General features: G+C 51.6%; 2 protein-coding genes across 2 annotated transcripts in view; one reads left to right on the top strand and one right to left on the bottom strand.

Annotated features, from left to right (window-relative positions):
* SCTR (secretin receptor) overlaps positions 1–7576 on the top strand; it is a 70903-nt gene extending 63327 nt beyond the window's left edge. Inside the window, exons 11-13 of the mRNA XM_055397833.2 lie at positions 323–449; positions 6038–6079; positions 7192–7576. Of these exons, the coding sequence (XP_055253808.2) occupies positions 323–449; positions 6038–6079; positions 7192–7341 (319 nt within the window). The 3' untranslated portion in view covers positions 7342–7576. The remainder of the gene's footprint in view (positions 1–322; positions 450–6037; positions 6080–7191) is intronic.
* A 2376-nt stretch (positions 7577–9952) lies between these two features.
* Positions 9953–16050, bottom strand: TMEM37 (transmembrane protein 37). Its single transcript, XM_055397753.2, has 2 exons — positions 15944–16050; positions 9953–10950 (listed from the first exon to the last, which is right to left on the bottom strand). The coding sequence occupies exons 1-2, from the start codon at positions 15962–15964 to the stop codon at positions 10360–10362; spliced, it is 612 nt and encodes a 203-aa protein (XP_055253728.2). The 5' UTR covers positions 15965–16050; the 3' UTR covers positions 9953–10359.
* Between the last annotated feature and the right edge of the window lie 3257 nt (positions 16051–19307).

Below are 19307 nucleotides of genomic sequence, written 5' to 3' on the forward strand. Positions count from 1 at the left end.
AACGGCGGCTTTGCTAATAATGTTAGATGGTGTGTGATATCTTAATAGTAACACTTGCACATACATTATAGAGTTATTCCTGTGGCTACAGGTTCAAAGCATTTTACTGATAAGGTTGCATAATCCAAGAGTTTGGAGAATGGCCATGGACTGATAAGTGTTGAATCCAGGTACTGGGTATGTGGAAGCTGGAGATTTTCCAAAATGAAAGTTAAACAAACAAGCAGTGGGCACACTGTGGCAGAGCCTCCTGCAGTCAGGCAAGATGGGGGTACTTGTGGGTGTGGGGTTGCCCGAGACTGCAGTGCCTCTCTGTCTCCAGGCGTCTGGCCAAGTCCACCCTCCTGCTGATCCCCCTCTTCGGAATCCACTACATCATCTTCGCCTTCTCCCCTGAAGATGCCATGGAGATCCAGCTGTTTTTTGAATTGGCCCTTGGCTCTTTCCAGGTAAGCTCCAGGGACAGCGACTTTAAGGTGAAAGGAGGCATTCTTTCTCCTTAGAGAGGCCAAAACCCAGATCTTCCTGAAGGCAGAGGAATGCCTCATCTGGCAGAGACCCAAGAGAGGCAGGGGCAGGACTTCACTGTACTGTGTGACCTTCAGTGGGTCCCAAGTTCCCCACCAGTCATATGTCATATGGGGTTGGGAGATGCAACTCAGGAGAGAGAGACTGACTCCAGGGAGGACAGACGGGAATGTAACCCTGGTGCACTAGATCACACAGCTCTCAGTAAGAGACAACGCAAGCACTGAGGAGTGGAGGGGGCAAGAAGATGAGCATAGCGGAAGAGGAGGGTGGGTTGGAAGGCTCTTTAGAAGAGTATCCTCATCTGCACACTGGGAAGTCCAGAAAAATGCCCCAAGCTGAAAAATCCAGAAGTAACCACATCAGCATATTATGCAGAATCAGTCAGGAGAGTTCCAAGTCTGAGGAACAGGAAACGGGGGCAAGGAGGTCAGGAGGCTACTGTTTTTTTCTTTTCTTTTTGTTTTGGTGACAAGAGACATTTGACTCTTTGAAACAAATTACATACACAATTTACTAAAAATAAAAACCAACTTTAAAAAAAGGGATAAAGGGGAGAGGAGAAATGACCTACCTACTAATTCATCAAAATGCTGTAGTTAAAAAATATAGTAAACCTATTTGGCCAGAAGAGACTTTTAACATGAACCCCAAACTTCACAATGTTATTTGTTTATTTACTCATAACTATCTCCTTCCAAAAATAATATGATGTAACTTTCAGAGAAAACATACAAAGGACAAAAAATAAGCAGATGAGGGATCAGTGAATAAAGAAAATAAAGCCAAGATTTAGTTCATACACAGAAACAAATTTGATGAAGTTCTCTAAAGAGGGGAGAAGTGTGTCATAAATTTTGGTCTGGAGCTTCCCAGTAGCCAAAGCAAAGTCAGAAACATACTCTGTTTCAAGACTTAGAAGCAAGCAGCCTGGTTCCCAGGGAAAGCCTAGGATTACAGTTTTGGGGCTTGAGAGAAATCTCTCCCAGTGGGTTTTCCTAAAGAAGCCAGCTTGTCATCAACACACAGACCATCCACAGAGACTTCCTCACCTGGGCAGGCCTTGGCCTCAGGGTGAGGCTGGGTGCTTCCCTAATTCCTGGAGTTCTGTTTGGGATAGGGTGTGCCCAGGATCATCTGCCCCTGTCCTGCTCAGGTTCCAGGGAAGACACATCACTGGAAATGCATTCCTGAGTGGGGTCTGGCCCTAACCCATGCCTGCAGACCCCACCTCAGGGCTGTCCCTGCCACACTCTTCTGAGCCTCTTCTCTGCCCAAAGACTCTCGCCAACACCCCAGACCCCTGGAGATCTAGTCTCTGTGTAGAATCCATGAGCTTTTTCTCTGGATCAGGAAGCTTCCATGGAACATGGGGGAAGGTTGGGCTCACCATGGCCCTTTTTATCAGGTGGGCGGGGTTGTCCAAAGGTGGGTGGAAGGTCTTGACCTAGCTGCCAGAAGTGGATAGTGACCCCAGTGAGAACCTGGAGACCCAGGACTGCATAGATGGGGACTTCCTGTCTCTGGAAATAGGCCTGTGGCTAGGGCTACAGACTACCCAATGGAAGGCCATTTGGCTCCTCTCTGGGGACGTGCTTATTAAGAGAAAACTAAAAGCACTTTCCTAAATGTTCCCATAGGAATGTTTTAGTTCATTTCAGTTCAGTCGCTCAGTCATGTCTGACTATTTGTGACCCCATGGATTGCAGCATGCCAGACTTTCCTGTCCATCACCAACTCCCAGAGCTCACTCAAACTCATGTCTCTCGAGTCGGTTATGCCATCCAGCCATCTCATTCTCTGTCATCCTCTTCTGCTTCAACCTTTTCCAGCATCAGTGTCTTTTCCATTGAGGCAGTTCTTCGTATCAGGTGGCCAATGTCTTAGAATTTCAGCTTCAGCATCAGTCCTTCCAATGAATTTTCAGGACTGATTTCCTTTAGGATGGACTGGTGGGATCTCCTTGCAGTCCAAGGGACTCTCAAGAGTCTTCTCCAGCACCACAGTTCAAAAGCATCAATTCTTCGGCACTCAGCTTTCTTTATAGTCCAACTCTCACATCCATACATGACTACTGGAAAAACCATAGCCTTGACTAGACAGACCTTTGTTGGCAAAGTAATGTCTCTGCTTTTTAATATGCTGTCTAGGTTGGTCATAGCCTTTTTTCCAAGGAGCAAGAGTCTTTTAATATCATGGCTGCAATCACCAACTGCAGTGATTTTGGAGCCCCCAAAATAGTCTGTCACTGTTTCCATTGTTTCCCTATCTATTTGCCATGAAATGATGGGACAGGATGCCATGATCTTAGTTTTCTGAATGTTGAGTTTTAAGCCAGCTTTTAAACTTTCCACTTTCACTTTTATCAAGAAGCTGTTTAGTTCTTCTTCGCTTTCTGCCAAAAAGGTAGTGTCATCTGTGTATCTGAGGTTATTGATATTTTTCCTGGAAATCTTGATTCCAGCTTGTGCATTATCCAGCCCATAGGAATGTTTACAAAGAAAAAAAAGATCTTTAAGGGTGTTTTTTTTAAAATAAAGAACCATTGTTCAAATACAAACATATATATCATTTTATTATACTTTATACATTCATATATATAGTGATATAACGGAGAAGGCGATGGCACCCCACTCCAGTACTCTTGCCTGGAAAATCCCATGGACAGAGGAGCCTGGTGGGCTGCAGTCCATGGGGTCGCTATAAGTCAGACACGACTGAGCGACTTCACTCTCACTTTTCACTTTCATGCATTGGAGACGGAAATGGCAGCCCACTCCAGTGTTCTTGCCTGGAGAATCCCAGGGATGGGGGAGCCTGGTGGGCTGCCCTCTATGGGGTCGCACAGAGTCAGACACGACTGAAGCGACTTAGCAGCAGCAGCAGCAGCATAGTGATATAATAAACATTTTAAAAATTCTGTATTATGGAAATTTTTTCCATATACAAAAATCAAATAAGCAATATAATGAACCTGCATGTAGCCCTTACCTTTCTGTGACCTGTTCTATTTCACCTCCATCCACTCCCCATCTCTCATCATTTTAAGCAAACTCAAGCCATCATGTTATTTCAGATGTAAACATTTTAGTATATACTTTCTGAAAGACAAGAACTTAAAGGATACACGCAGAACCACAATACCATTATCACTGTCATATATTTCTAAAGACTGATGTTTATTAGGGGAGTCCCTGGTGGCTGACAGTAAAAAATCCGCCTGTAGTACGTAAATCTGGGTTCGTTCCCTGAGTTGGGACGATCTCCTGGAGAAGGGAATGGCTACCCACTCTAATAGTGTTGCCTGGAGAATCCCATGGACAGAGGAGCCCAACAGGCTACAGTCCACGGGGTTGCAGAGTCAGCTCCTCCTAATTATAGAAATACTTGCTTACTGAGGAAAATTTTGAAGTAAGGAGAAGTTAAAATAGAAAGGCAAATTCATCCAAACTCTCATAACCCAATGTAATAACCTCTGTCAAAATGGTGTGTTTACTTCTAAGTCTCCTTTCTATCCAAGAAGACAGACACATGTACACACAGGTACACACATGTAATTGAGATCATGATGTGTGGTTTTTTAACCCTCCTTGTTATATTTAATTCTCTATCATTCCATCATGAACATTTTCCCGGCTCACTAAAATTCTTCAGAGACTGCGTTTTTAATGATTGTATAAAAACTGGCATTTCCTAAACTTGTTGGCTGTGGGAGGCCACCCTCTGCTTACCTGGGGCACGACCTGCCCTCACTTGAACAGAGAGACTGTGTCTCCGCATCTCTGAGGCCAGGCAACCCTGGTCCAGTGAGGGACAGCAGCCTGACCTCCAGCTCCAGGCCCACCGAAACCCGTGACTCAGGACCCTCACCTGGAAGCAGGGATCCTCCCTGCCTACCTTCCAGAGCTCTGGCAAGGATTAAGTGAAGCACCTGGAACCCAGAAGCCACGATTACATAGGCTATGCTGTGGCCCAAATCCAACTCTGGTTTATTGAAAAGCCTGCCTTTCACACTCTCTGACAGCAACTCCTAGTCAATGATGCCCATTTGAACCAACTGGGGATCTTTCAGAGCTGCTGCTGGTACCACCCCAGACATTCGGATTCAGGGCACAGAGTGCACCTGCCAGAGCTCCCAAGTGATCCTCATGTGCGGCCAAACTTGGAAACCGCTGCCCTGAGTACATGTTCCTGCCCCATCCCCATAGTTCCTGTTTTGTGTGACATCATCCATGTCTGAAACTCCAGAGCAGATCCTTCCAGTTTGTCTCTAAAACTCTTGTTAGAATGCCGGGATCCCAGAGCAGTTTCGTGTATGAAAACCACTGTAAACAGGCTGGTTCATCCCTCTTTGGAGTCCTGTCCATGTCTTAAGTAGCCAGGAGCAGGCCTGGTTGGCACTGGGAGGAGAGGTCGGGATACCTGCAGTCAGGGCTGTGGCACCCAGGCCTCTGTGGGGCAGGGTGCTCACCAGCCAAGGAGGCCTGAGGGCAGGGCCTCTTAGGAAGGGCAGGCTGGCCCTTGAGGGTCCTTAGGTGAGCCGGACATCCAGACTGCTAGACCCTGTTGAAAGCTCATGGTTCCGTACAAGCCTTAGGTCTTAAATCCCACATCTCAGCCTGGAGTCCCTGCCTGGTGGGCTCCATGCCAGGATTCTGGGGATTTCATTGGGAAAAGAGGAGTCCAGATATGGGAAAGGGAGGGTCCTGATAGGCATGACGCCCACCCCATCAGGGAACTTAAAAGCAAACGTAGCCCTGAGGCCTCTGACCTTGGAGATGTGAGTGGGGAGTCAGGCCCCCTGTTCGCTGGCTGAGACCTGCACTCTAGCTCTGCTCAGACTTCACTTGCATTAAGCAGAAGCTGTTAACTCAGCCGCAGGGACCAGGCAGGTCACTGGAATTAATAAGGGAGGTCAACCAGGAGAAGCAGGGCTAGGTGGCACCTGAGACATGCCCATCCTGCCTGGAGCTGAGCAGGTGGAGCAGCCATGTGAACCCCTGGGTCTGGGTGGGCTTGTTTGCAGGACCAGCCGGAAATCTGGAGAGGTTTAAACAGGGACACCTACTCAGATAGAAAGACAAATGTGTGACTGTGTGGTCAGAACGGAGCTCTGGGTGGGATGGACAAACCTCATGTGCCATCGCTTCCTGATTCTCCCGGATGGCCCACCTTACTAATTCCCAGGACCTGCCTGGTCACTGAGGTTGAGTTAGCAGCCTCTGTTTAATGTGACAGACACCACCCTGGCGCAGGGCACCTCCCTGGTCCCGGGGTCATTCCTGCCCCTAAGGGTCTCAGTCTGTGTGGATGACGCCAGCACAGCTGGGCGCACTGCAGGGCAGAAGAGGAAGCCCCTATTCCCCCTGGGGTAGGAGAGAGGTGGGAAGGCTCTGGAATAGTCGTGGGGAGAAGTGAGCCTGGGGCTGGTGATGAAAGGACCCCAGGCCACTAGGACGCCAAATGCTGGAGCCCCTCACCAATCCTGTTGCCCCCGCTTCCTCCACAGGGCCTGGTGGTGGCCGTCCTCTACTGCTTCCTCAATGGGGAGGTGAGTGTTCTGGGGTTGCTCTGCTTGCCTGGGGAGCTCCCTTGTCATTGGATTGTGGTTTAGAAGGGCTACCTGGAAAGGGTGGCGGGGAGCGGGGTATGGTGTGGGTGGGAGAGACCAGGGTCTCCTGGCTCTCAGATCTGTCTTCCAGGAGTCTGAGCTCACGTAGTGGGAGCAACAGAATCACCCAGAGGCCTCGTTAAAACAACTGCTGGGTCCTAACTTGTTTCTAAACAGGCAAAAATGCATCCCGGAGGTCTGGGCTGGAGGCTGAGAATGTTTTAACAAGCACTCCAGGTGATTCTAACCCTCAGGCAAATTCAGGAAATGGAAAGTGCAGGCACCCCAACCCTAACTGAGGCCACTGACTGCTGGTTGCCTGATGAATTGACCTTGGTCACTGCCCTGATCTGGGCCTAGGGCTTCCTATCTGTAAAGAGAGTGACTCAGGTGAAACGTCTGCCCCTCCATCCTCAGAGACCTCCAGAGAGTGTGACTGCTGAGCAGGGTTGGGAGAGCTGCACACTTAACTTTCAGTCTCTGCGCTTGCCCAGAGCATCTGGGTCAGATCAGGAGGCTCCTGGCACAGAGGCCATGCAGTTGATGTTAGCTGAACACGGTACTGCATGCCAATAAACCCTTCCTGTGGCTGTCAATCATCTGGTTCACCCCACTTGAATGGGAGTAGCCTCTGATATTTTTCCAAAAGTCAAGCAACAAACCTAGCCAAAAATGCTTTGCTGCTGCAGCTGGGGGTTGTGAAGGAAATTCCAAAGAGTAGCCCCCTGGTCCCTAGATGAGTTTCTGAGCTAGAAAGCTAGGCTTCATGGGGACATGTCCAATTGTCCCAGGTGACCATCTGGAGATTGTGGAACGATCACAGGCCCCTTCTTCAGGATAGGTTTGCTGAGGTTGCTGGTGAAAGGTCTCAAGGGAAAGGGACCCCTCAGTACCTATGGATGTCAGGGCTGAAAATGGTAAATCTGAGTGGAGGGGAAGGCATGCCCTCCAGGCAGGAGTGGCAAAGCCTGTCCTGAGGCCCCAGAGGAAAAAGCAGGACCCGGGCAAAGATCTCCCTTCCCTCCTGGCTGACTCCTGGTCTCTGGGGGCAGGTGCAGCTGGAAGTTCAGAAGAAGTGGCGGCAGTGGCACCTCCGTGAGCTCCCATTGCGGCCTGTGGCCCCCAGCTCCTCCTTCAGCAACGGCATCAAGGCCAGCCCCTCGGAGCAGAGTCGGGCCACCCGTAGGACCAGTGTCATCTGAGGCTGGTCACCCCAGGTCCTGAGGGCTGACTGCTGCAGTAGGAGAGCCTGCCTTCCTGCCAGATGCTGTGTGGTCTCTCCAGTGACTATTACACCCCTCCTCCTGGCCTTGGGGTGGGGTTGTGGTGATGATTTCTCAGAACTGATGGGGCCTGGGACAGCAAAAGGGCCTGGGATTCAGATCTGTTGAGTTTCCTGGATAGAGTAGTTCAGGGGTACCAGGAGAGGGCAGGGGAATAAATGGTAACTGGGATGAGACTTGATTGGTATTTGTCAGTCTTCTTGTCCTTGAGATACAAGGTGGAGGATGCTGTCCCCCACTACTTTCTGGAGAAGGGGGCTTCCCTGACCTTCCTGCTGCAGTTTTCAGGGATAAGCTTAGAAGCCCAGTGAACCAGAAGATAGTGAAGAATAATGAAGCCTGGCGTGCTGCAGTCCATGGGGTCACAAAGAATCAGACACGACTTAGCAACTGAACAACAATAACCAGTGAACCAGAGAAATTGCCCCTGGCCTTGGGTGGACCCTCCCCAGCCTTCATTGCAACTCACCCATCCAGCTCTTAACCCCGGAGCCTTCAAGACAACTCGATCAAGTTACAGGGAACTTTTTAATGACCCTAACATGGGATGAGGCACCCTGTTGTTCCTGATTTCAGTTATCCGTGGTTGTGGTGGTTTAGACACTAAGTTGTGTCCAACTCTTGCGACCCCATGGACAGTGGCTTGCCAGGCTCCTCTGTCCATGGGATTCTCCGGGCAAGAGTACGGAAGTGGGTTGCCATTTACTTCTCGAGGATCTTCCCGACCCAGGGATCGACCCCGGGTCTCCTGCATTGCAGGCAGATTCTTTACCAACTTAGTTATGAGGGAAGCCCTCAGTTATCTGTACTACTGCGGAAAATAGGGCAGAATCCATGTGACAGAAGAGAAACTGGTTCACCAAGGTCCTGTGACTTGACCAAGATACCCAGCTGGAAGTGGCAGCTCAGTGCAGGACTTGATTTTAAATCCCCAGGCTCGCTCCAAGGCTGTCTGTCTTCCCTACTCCCAGGCCGAGATGAATGGGGGCCTGTCTCCCTGTCCCACTGGGAATTTTCATCTTATCCTTAACTGTCTGGATCTCAGTTCCCTCACATATCAGCATTCCTCCCCTGCTGGCCATGTGAAGATTAAAGGACTAAATATTTGAACCTTTTTACAAAACACTGCCTACGTGCTCAGGGAAAGCATTCTGGACAGGAGCAGAGGTGACCCCTCCCCCGATAGTAGAGGGACGGGCTTCTTGCTGGTGGGTGGGCCCAGCTCTAGTCCTGGCTTTGGGTGACCTGGACAAGTGACCCTGGCCTCCAACTTCTGCATCTCACCCCTGCAGACAAGGAGGTCACCCTCTCTCACCTCATAGACCGCCCCTGGGGTGAAAAGGCCAGCTTACCCATTTTCCAGGGCTGAGAATACATGTCAGCCTGTATTGTTAATATAACTCTCCAGAGACCACCATGAACTCTGTGCATCTTCGAATCAAGAAAAGTTTAAAAAAAAATCACGAGGTATAGGCACCCAGAAAGAGAACCTGGCAGGGCAGAAACCCAAACCTCATGAGGCCAGAATGAACCAGGGAAGGCCTGAGTTCAAAAGGTCAGGGAGGGGCATGGGGCTAATATAGAATGAAATAAGCTGAGGGCGGAAAAAAAACCCACCTACTGGGAAGAAAAGGGACTGAAAAGGGGGCAATTTATAATGCATAGAAATATAAAGCGGCCAGCAAGGGTGGAAATCTCCATTGGTTCCTATCTCCTTCACCTGCAGGCCTATCTAGGCTGGTTGTTAATCATTATCCAAGGTTTGGCCAGTTCCCTATACCCTGTGGAGTCCAGATATGTGCTCTCTGGAGTGTGTTCTAGGATCAAAAGTGGTACTCTGAGGCTATCTGGCCCTGACCAAAGATGGATGCACATGCTCAGAGATCCATTCATCATGTGCTCAGTTGTGTCCAACTCTTTGCAACACCATGGACTGTAGCCCGCCAGGCTCCTCTGTCCATGAGGATTTTCCAGGCAAGAATACTGGAGTGGTTTACCATTTCCTCCTCCAGGGGATCTTCCCGACCCAGGGATTGGGTCTCCTGCATTGGCAGGTGGATTCTTTACTGCTTGAGCCATCGGGGAAGTGCCTACATCTAGAGTATTATAAGTTAGGCAGCTCTCCTGGAAGGGCTTCAGGCAGTACTCACAAGGAGAGTCCTCAGAGGGACAGCCAGCTGCTGGAAGCAGGGGTTATCCTGGGATTTTGAGGTACCCCCAAAGGGCAGGGTTCAAATAAAGTCAAATGGTTTGAAAGCCTACTATAAGCAAGCGATCCTGAACTCTTGCTTCCCTGGCGTGACCAAAGCTAAAGCAGGGAAAATGCAAAGGCCCGTTGAGCTGGTGGAAGAAAGTCTTAGGCACTAATTGGACACCCTTTGCTGGAAGGATGATTCACTGTTAGTCTCCCAGGAGGCCCAGGGACCCTACAGCCCATATCCCAGCAGGGTCAATAAAACAGGTGTGAACTGTGCTTCCCTGTGCAGCCAGCCTTGGCACTAGTGACCCGAGCTGCTTCCAGGTCTATTCCCATCCCAGGAAGCGTTCAAGTAAAGGTTTTAAAATATGTTTATTCTTGTAAAATCAACATCCTATATAACGTGGCTGTGGGTAAACTGGTGCAGTTAGTGGCATGGAGGCTCCCACCTGACCTCTGGGCTGCAGACCAGCTGCAAAGACCCCTGGGCCGCTGGCCAAAACACACCAAGGCCAAGAGGCATCAATTTGAACGTCACATGTTGGAATTAGAAAAGTCTCATCTTTTCCACCCCTCGCACTGCACGGCATGTGGGACTCAGTTCTCCAACAAGGGATCTAACCCGTGTCCTCTGCATTGGAAGCCTGGAGAGTCTTAACCACTGGATCACCAGGGAAGTCTGGAAAAGTCCCTTCATAGGCAGGCTTTCTGGTAGAACTTGATGTCCTTGAAGGAGGGTCCTAAACTTTTGTAGGCAGGCCCCAGGGATGCATGTTGTTGTTGGTATGGGTGATACTGTTGATATGCAGGCCACTGATAGCGTTCAGGAAGAGAAGGAAGGAAGCTGTGAAGTCGCTCCAGAACATCAGGGTGAGGCCCAAGAGCGTGACCTGGCTTCTGAGAAGGACCAGGAAGCTCAGGAGGCCCCCAGAGGAGAGGATGAATGAGAAGAGTAGGAGGGTGGAGCCCATAGCCCACTTCCGCCGAGCGAAGGAGTCCTCGCACACCTGGGACACTATGAGAAACTCCAGGCCAAAGATGGCAACCACCACAGCCAAGGTGGCCACGATGCGGGCCACAACCATGCCCGAGGCCAGCCAGGGCACCTGGGCCTGACTCAGGTCTCGGAGGCAGTGCAGCTCCGTCTGGTTGGAGGCATTGCAGAAGCGCCACAGTCCGAAGAGACGGTCATCCGCCAGGAGCCATTCACCATCGCAGATGGAGATGGAGGAGAGGACCACAGCCAGGGAGGTGCACAGGATGATGAGGGCTCGGGTGAAGGACTCAAAGAAGGACCGGTGAGGCCTCCTTTGGCCCAGCAGCCTCTGTGCCTGGAAGACAACATGGGACAGCATGTCAGGGAGGGCCCCCCTGGCACACCCCACCAGCCTCTTCAGGGAGGACCCACATGCGGTTCAGATTCCCACTGCCACCGGAACCCTTCTCCCATCCTGCCTTTTCCTGGCCCACCTCCATTCAAGACCTATAAGCATTGTCTGTGGATCCAGTTATTTATCAGGCAAAGAGTTCCCTGCCCTTTAATGATTTTATAATGAATAAAAAACCCCAATTCCATTTGCCTGTCTATACTCTTTACCCCGTTCTGAAGTCAGAAAACCTGTTTGACCCAGCTGTTGTGACCTTGAGCCAGCAGGCAGCCTTGGATTCTTTATATGCAAAACAAGAACACTGCACAGAGTTATTAGCACATCAGTGACGGCTTCCTCCCCTGGCTCCTGGTCTCCCCCAGTTTCACCCTAATCTGTACCTTCTGAACTTGCCAGGACCCAGGTGCTCAGTGATGTTTGCACTTTACCCTTCAGTCTGGCTTAGCCTGTACTGAACATGCCACCACTAGGTGTTCCAGCAGCTTCTCGGGGTGGAAGGGGAGTCCCTGAGGCTCCCCTTCAGTCTCTGGTTTCAGCCCTGGAAAAGTGCACTGTCCTCTCTCCTGGCAACCTGGGCCAAGCGTCCAGTGAGGTGTCTCTTGTTACAACCCTGAGGCACCCTCCAGTCACAATCCCCCAACACAGAAGCAAAAGGAATGCTTCAAAGAGTAGAATGCCTTAGATGGCCCACAAGCCCTCCCAGAGCATCCTCCCCACCACCCAGCTCAGGCACACGGCCCCCTTCCCATGCTGAGGACAAGCCTAGAACTTTCTTCTTCACCTACTGGCTCCTCTACTTGAAAGGCTCTTCTGGCTGCCCCCCTTTCTCCATTCTTCATGTCTTGACTGAAACACCACCTCCGTACCCACCCAACCCAGAAGGGACTCCCTCTGGTCACTCTCAGAGGAACCGTTCTGACAAGTTACCTATTTCTTCTGTGTGAATACTAGTTGTATGTTATTGTCTGTCTCACTTGGAAACTAAGGTGTCCAGGAGGTCAGGGCCTTTCCCTAGCACCTGGCACCGTGCTCAAGAGATAAATGAACATCAAGCTTGCAACACTGCCACTTTCACCTGAAGCTCCCTTTAAATCATCTCCTGCCCAGTCCTAAATTATGCCCTTTACAGTGAGTGTGGAAGCAGCCCAGGTTACACCTTGGTTTGGGAGGTAAGCAAAGCAGAAAACTCAAGTGTGATGATCACTGCTAGGGAAACCAACCAAAAGGGGACTCTAGGGTCAGCCCAACCCATGTGCAAATGGAGGCTCCCAGAGGCAGGCCTGGGCCCCCGCCTCAGTGAGGGGCAGAAAACAAGGTCATGCTCCTGGGAGACCCTGTGGTCAGAGCCCCAGCAGGAACATCAGGCTGCCTGCTAACCTGCCCACCTTAGCAGCCCCAGGGATACAGGAAAGAATCCTGTTTGCTTTCAGCACTTCTGCCTAAGTTAGGATCCCATTTCACCCTTAAACCCGAGTCTGGACTTCCCTGGTGGTACAGTGGATAAGAATCTGCTTGCCATTGCAGGGGACAAGCATTCAATCCCTGATCTTGGACAATTCCACATGCCAGAGAACTAAGCCCGAGTGCCACAATTAAGCCTAGAGCCCATGCTCCACAGCAAGAGAAGTACTGCAATGAGATGCCTGGGCACCGTGATCAAGAGTAGCCTCTAGGCTTGCCACCACTTTAAAAAAAAAGAAAAGAAATAGCTGCTTTTTCATTAAAAAAAAAAAAAAAAAAAGAACAAACTAGTCTGGTGGAGTAGGAAACTTCATGGGGGCTATGCAAAGACGGCAACCCTCACAGAGGCCAAGAGACCTGCCCAAGAGCATTGACCTACATCACAGTAAAGCCTGGCACAGAGGCTCAACAGCTGTATCATGTGTGAGGATAGGGGTGGGGATGCATGCTGCCAATAAATATTGACTTGGGCCATCGTGTGAGGGGCTCAGTATAGTGGTGAGGAAAAGGAGTGGAGGGGACTGAGGGACACCCAAGGACACCGATGCAGATCCAGACATAAAGGCAGCCTGGTACACTGTGAAGAGCATTCAGGCGGGAGTCTAGGCCGTGGTTCTCAAACCATGTCCCCTTGTCTTTTAGCAGGGGGAGGGGGCCCCCTCACTTCCACCCATCAGGATCCCTTTTTCCTGCCAGAGCCACTGGGAATCTGAGTCTGTACTGGATTTCAATAGAAAATTTAGCTCTACTGCTAAGAAAACCAAGGGAGCTTTGAAACCTCTGATTACAAACCATAAAGGTTGTTTGTCTTTGCGACAAAGTTTCTTTAACCCCTTGACTTTTATTTCTCATCTACATTCTGTAGGAGGAGTTAGTGACCACTGCAGGAAAGCATAGCCATGAAGGCACCTCGCGAGGTTATAACACCCCTAGAGGTTGTTAAGATTCTAGGATGGGAAAACCCCAGACGCAGGCAACAAGTCACAAGAATACAGCACCCAGAGGCCTTTTGACCTTGGATATCACGCTGTCTGGAGAAAAAGCACATGCCATCCTGCGCTCAGCCCCACCTGTCCTGGGCACAGACTGGACTTTAATCTTCGGGCCCTCAGACATTCAGAAAGACAGCTGACATCAGGTCATTTTCCCCCTCCCATCCCAAAGTAGGGCATCATTCAAACTCTGACACCAATAAAACTCCCAAGGATTAAATGAGATTATGTATATAAAGACGCTTGGCACATGAGTAGTCCTGATTTACTACAGCTAGTCCTAACATCAGGAACAATAAGGTATCTTGAGTCCTCATTCCTCACCACTGCCCCCCACACCTGAGCTTTGAGCCATCCAAGACCTGAAATCCTCTCCTGAAGGGCAGTTGAGCCTCAGCGTGGTCAGTGGAAGCTTTGTGGACCAGCCAGGATGGGGGCAGTTGAGCCCTGTCCTTGATACTGCCCCACCTTGCTCTGTGACCTTGGGCAAGTCACTTTAGTCTCTTAGAGCCTGGACTTTCTCCACTTAAAAAAAAAAAAATGGAAGAGGCATTTCCCCTTTTCATCCAGCTCCCTGAATGATTTCTAGTGACCTGTAGAACATGTCTTTGTCACTCCTGGGCCGCTGAACTGAGTCCACTGCCAAGATCCTGTCTTCCTCTACAACCCAGGACCTCATCTGATTCCATCAACCCCTAAGTAGACACTCTTGGCTGCTCACTACTAGTTCTCCACATCACCCCTCCCTCCTTATTTGCCCCAAGGCCCACTGCCCACTCAGACCAAGGCCAGGCGAGGCCCTTCTCCTCATCAGCTGGAAATCCCCTCTGTGCTCAGCTGCTGAGTTGTGTACCGCTCTTTGGGACCTCACTGATTGTAGCCAGGCTCCTCTGTCCCTGTGATTCTCTAGGCAAGAGTACTGGAATGGATTGCCATTTCCTCCTCCGGAGAAGCTTCCCCCACCTGGGGATCAACCTGGGTCTCCTGCATGGGCAGGCGGATTTTTTGTTTTTACCACTGAGCCACCCAGAAAATCCCTTCTACAGCTTCCTAAACAGTAAGCCCATTTATTCCAGCATGACCTCAGGACTCTGGTCAGAGAGGTACAGGAGCCAGTCTGCTTGATTTTTAGCTCTTTGACCTCTGACAAGTTATTTATCCCCTGGAGATAACTAGTCCTGCCTCCTGCCCTCGTGGTGGAGCTGAACCGAGTTCTGAACACCCCAACTGCATAGAACAGTCCCAGGCCTGTGGTTAAGTGCTCCTAAGCGTCAGCGACTATCTTCAAGCACAGCCCGCGCCCCCCCACGCCAGTAGAGCTCCAGGGTTTTAACCTCATCTTTTCCGCCCCCTCCCCAACCCCTTCTCCATCCTTCGCTAAAAATCAAGTCCTTCAACCTGGCTACCAGTTTTCCTGACCCTTCCAGCCCGGTAAGAAGCTCTCCCCACACACTTAATCCTGTCGCAGTTTCTAATCTAGCACTCACTTCCCCGGACCGCATCTAAATCCTGTTTGCAAGTCTCTCCCCAGCTGGGCCGCCGGCTCTTCGAGGCGGAACACCCGATCCCACCCTCCACGCAGAAGGTCCGGAGGCAGACCGGTCGGGACTTCAGATTATGCCCAGAACAGTCCAGAGTAACTGGCTACATCCCGCTCTCGGGCTGCTGAATCCCGGCCGCAGGAGGTTTGCGGGCGGCTTGTGGGTGGAGTTTCTCCTGTTCGGGCCAAGTCTGGCTCTCACTTGATTCTGGGGCTGAGCGGGCCGCCACCGGCAGGTCACTTCACCTGAGCCTCAGGCTCCGCATCTGTAAATTGGGCGGAGCTCTGGGGTTAGTGCTGTGGCGCTCTGAGAGCTCGCGGGCTGAGTCTGCGGGCCTCTGCCCGTCAGGACCGTCAGGAAGCTCGGTCTGGAAGTGGACCGTCTGGAAGCTCGGCCGCCGGGTAGGAGAATCGCACGCCCGAGGGGCGTAGGGAGACGGGCAGGCTCTCCAGCAAACGCCTCACATCACTGAGAAAGCTCATCGCTGCAATGCCGGCCCCTCACCTCACTACAGCCTGTTCCCAGGTTTCCGCGCGTCCCAGCGCATCCACGCGTCCCTCCAAAAGTCAGTTTTGCGGAGGGTACTCCTGGCCCCGGTTCAGGAAAGTTCTGGCTTCCCGAGACATGCCTCCTCCTCTGAGGAGCGAACCTCACTCTACAAGTGGATTCCGTGCATCCTCCATCCTCCTCCCCCAAAGCGCCCCGCTTTAAGAGGGACACTTCTGTTGAACCTAACCGATGGAAACAAAGGACCCCAAAGAGGAGTAAGACAATCCCCCGACCCCGAGACTTTCGGGAGCCTCGGGTGTGCGAAGGACCCGAGCGACAGGACCGAGCCACAGAACAGTGCTGGGGTGGAAGAGTGGTCCCAGGTGGCTTCCTGCCTACCCCCCGGACCCTGGCAGGGCACTCCTACCGCTCTCACCGCGGCCGCTCGCTCACCTGAACGCCGAGGGCTGTCATCCTGCACCCGGGCTCTTCGCGAACTCCCGCCGGCTGCCTCCACGATCCCTAGCGCAGATCTGCTGAGGCAGACCCTGGCGGCTCGGGAATCTCTCCTCAGGGGGCGGGGCCGGGGCGCAGGGTGGGTCGGAGGGCGGGGCGGGGATGGGAGGGGCGGGGCGGGGATGGGCGCGGCGGGGCGCGGCGGGGCGCGGCGGGGCGGGGCGGGGCGGGGACGGGCGGGGCGGGGCTGGGAGGGGCGCTGGGTATCAGCAAACGCTGCTGGCGGGGCTGCTGGCGGGGCTGCTGGCGGGGCTGCTGGCGGGGCTGCTGGCGGGGCTGCTGGCGGGGCTGCTGGCGGGGCTGCTGGCGGGGCTGCTCCCCGCCCTGGACCGCTGGGTGGACGCTGAATCAGCGGGTTCGCGGGAAGGAGCCACCGGGGAGGGATGGGAGGCCAGGACACGGCCAAGAAGTGTCGGCTCGGGCGGCGGACCCGCGAAGTCCAGGCCTGGAGTTATTCCCTCGCTCTGAGGACTACTGTGCGCGCGGCACCGATTTCCCAACGGTCAGGACCGCGCAGGCGGAAGGCCAGCGACCCAGGACCCGATTCCGCCCCAGCGTGTCCACCTGAGCGTCAGGGGAGGCAGAGGCGTCCAGACCGCAGCGCCAGCCTGGGCTCTGAGGCCTCCAGCACCTTGTACTGTGTGATCCCGGGCTCTTGTTTTTGTCTCTTGTTCAGTCGCTAAGTCGTGTTTGATTCTTTGCGACTGGACGGATTGCAGCATGGCAGGCTTCCCTGTCCATCACCACCTCCCTGAGTTTGCTCAAACTCATGTCCATTGAGTCGATGACGCCATTCAACCATTTCATCCTCTGTCGCCGCCTCCTTCTACCTTCAATCTTTCTTAGCATCAGGGTCTTTTCCAGTGAGTTGGCTTTTCTCATCAGATGGTCAAAGCATTGGAGCTTCCTCATCAGTCCTTCTAATGAATATTTAGGGTTGATTTCCTTTAGTATTTGGACTACCCCGGTGGCTCAGACGGTAAAGCGTCTGCCTACAATGCAGGAGACCTGGGTTCCATCCCTGGGTCAGGAAGATCCCCTGGAGAAGAAAATGGCAACCCACTCCAGTATTCTTGCCTGGAAAATCCCATGGACAGAGTAGCCTGGTGGGATATGGTTCATGGGGTCACAAAGAGCTGGACAGGACTGAACGAATTCACTTTCACTTTTCTTTCCTTTAGGATTGACTGGTTTGATCTCTTTGCTGTCCAAGGAACTCTCAAGAGTTTTCTCCAGCACCACAATATGAAAGCATCAGTTCTTTGACAGTCAGCCTTCTTTATGGTCCAACTCTCACACCTGAACGTGACTACTGGAAAAACCATAGCTTTGACAAAACAGACTGCTGTTGGTAAAATGATGTCTCTGCTTTTTAATAAGCTGTCTAGATTTTTCATAGCTTTTCTTCCAAGGAGCAAGCATCTCTGAACCACGGTTAATAAATGAGATAATATTCATGAAAGATCAGAGTCTTGCCAGGCCCTCAGTTAAGTGTGAAAATAGTGGAATCTTCAGGGCAGTCTTTCCTGTGTCACTTTTCTCTCCCCCAAAGGGGGATGTACAACCCTAACCCTGACACCCCCTCCCTCCCTAAGGGAGAATGTACAACCCTGCCCGCCTCCTTGCCACCTCCTGTGTGCATGCTAAGTTGCTTTAGTCATGTCTGACTCTTTGTAACCCTATGGACTGTAGCCCACCAGGCTCCTCTGTGCATGGGATTCTCCAGGCAAGAATACTGGAGTGGGTTGCCATGCCTTCCTCAGAGGGATCTTCCTGACCCAGGGATGGAACCTGCACCTCTTTTGTCTCCTGCATTGGCAGGTGGGTTGTTTACCACTAGCACCACCTGGGAAGTCAAAGGCAAATGACAGGGATCTCCCTGGTGGCCCAGTGGTTAAGACTCTGCACTTCCATTGCAGTGGGCATGGATCCCTGGTTGGGGAGTTAAGATCCTGCATGCCAGGTGGTAGTCAAACAAATATTAAAAGAAAAGAGCAAACAGGACAAAACAATACTCATTGTTTTTCCTGGACTTTTGACAAGGCCAGAGTTCTCAAGTCCCTACCCCCAAAAGGGTTAATTCCCACTAAGACCCTCCCCTCCCTTCTCAGTTGTAGGAAGGTGTGTGGTGATAAACAGGGAGGGGGTTCCTCCTTAAGGTAAAGCAAGGCCTCCTTTCTCCCTAACTGAGCAGGGTGAATTACACAATCTGGCTCATGCAGGCAGGCAGGTGGCTCCCCAGTGACGTCACTCACGTTTGTACTTGTTGCTCACTCACTAAGTCGTGTCCATCTCTTTGTGACCCCCCATGGGCTGTAGCCCGCCAGGCTCCTCTGTCCATGGAACTCTCCAGGCAAGAATACTGGAGTGGGTAGCCATTCCCTTCTCCAGGGGACCTTCCCAACCCAGGGATGGAACCCAGGTCTCCTCCTTTGCAGGCAGATTCTTTACCATCTGAGCCACCAGGGAAGCCCCTCACTTGACTTTGTCCAAGGATACTCTCACTTGATGCTCCCAGCCCCTCCTCCCTATCGGATGGTCATCTGATTCCAGTACTGCCCAGGACACCTTGTTAAATCCCTTAACCTAGCGCCCACTTTGTTCTTCCTAAGATTCTGTGTGTGGTCAGGCACATTTGTGTGTATGCTGCCTGTTATGCTTTTTTGGTAAGAATAGAAAGTCTTGAATCAGTGGAATTTAGAGTGACATGTCTTGTCAGCAAAATCTTTGGAGAAGCAGAAATGGCTTAGGAATAATAATGAGGAAGTGATGGTCCCCTTCCAATCATTTATGGTCATAAGAAAGCCCAGGTTCTTCACTGATGGTCCAGTGATTAAGATTCCATGCTTCCACTGCAGGGGGCACCAGTTCAGTCCCTGGTTGGGGAACTAGATCCCACATGCTGCGTGTGGCCCAAGACACAGTCAAAGTCTAGGTGGAGTTTGTGCCAAGGACCAGGCATCCGGTCTGGTCACCTGGGCCGGCCCTTCCTTTGAATTATAGGGTACCAGGGTTTCCAAGGTTCCTCCACGGTGCCAGTGAAACAGAAGGGAAGCGGGTAGGGCAGCCTGAGAACATGACAGAGACTGGTTAGAGGCAAATGGGCCCAAGATGGTGGACAAGTCCAGCTTCCACTAGACTTTGAGCCTAGTATGTGTTCACTGTAACACATTAGATAAATGACTTAACCACAGGTGCCATGACAATTCCAAAGTCAACCATTAAAGACCAAAAAGTGGATGATGATCCAATTCCTGGAAATCTCTTCTCCAAAATAGTTGCAATAATCCTCCCGCTCATT

Source organism: Moschus berezovskii, chromosome 2 (assembly GCF_049115385.1).
Source record: "Moschus berezovskii isolate FMDL1 chromosome 2, NW_MosBer_1.0, whole genome shotgun sequence".
Lineage (NCBI taxonomy): Eukaryota > Metazoa > Chordata > Mammalia > Artiodactyla > Moschidae > Moschus > Moschus berezovskii.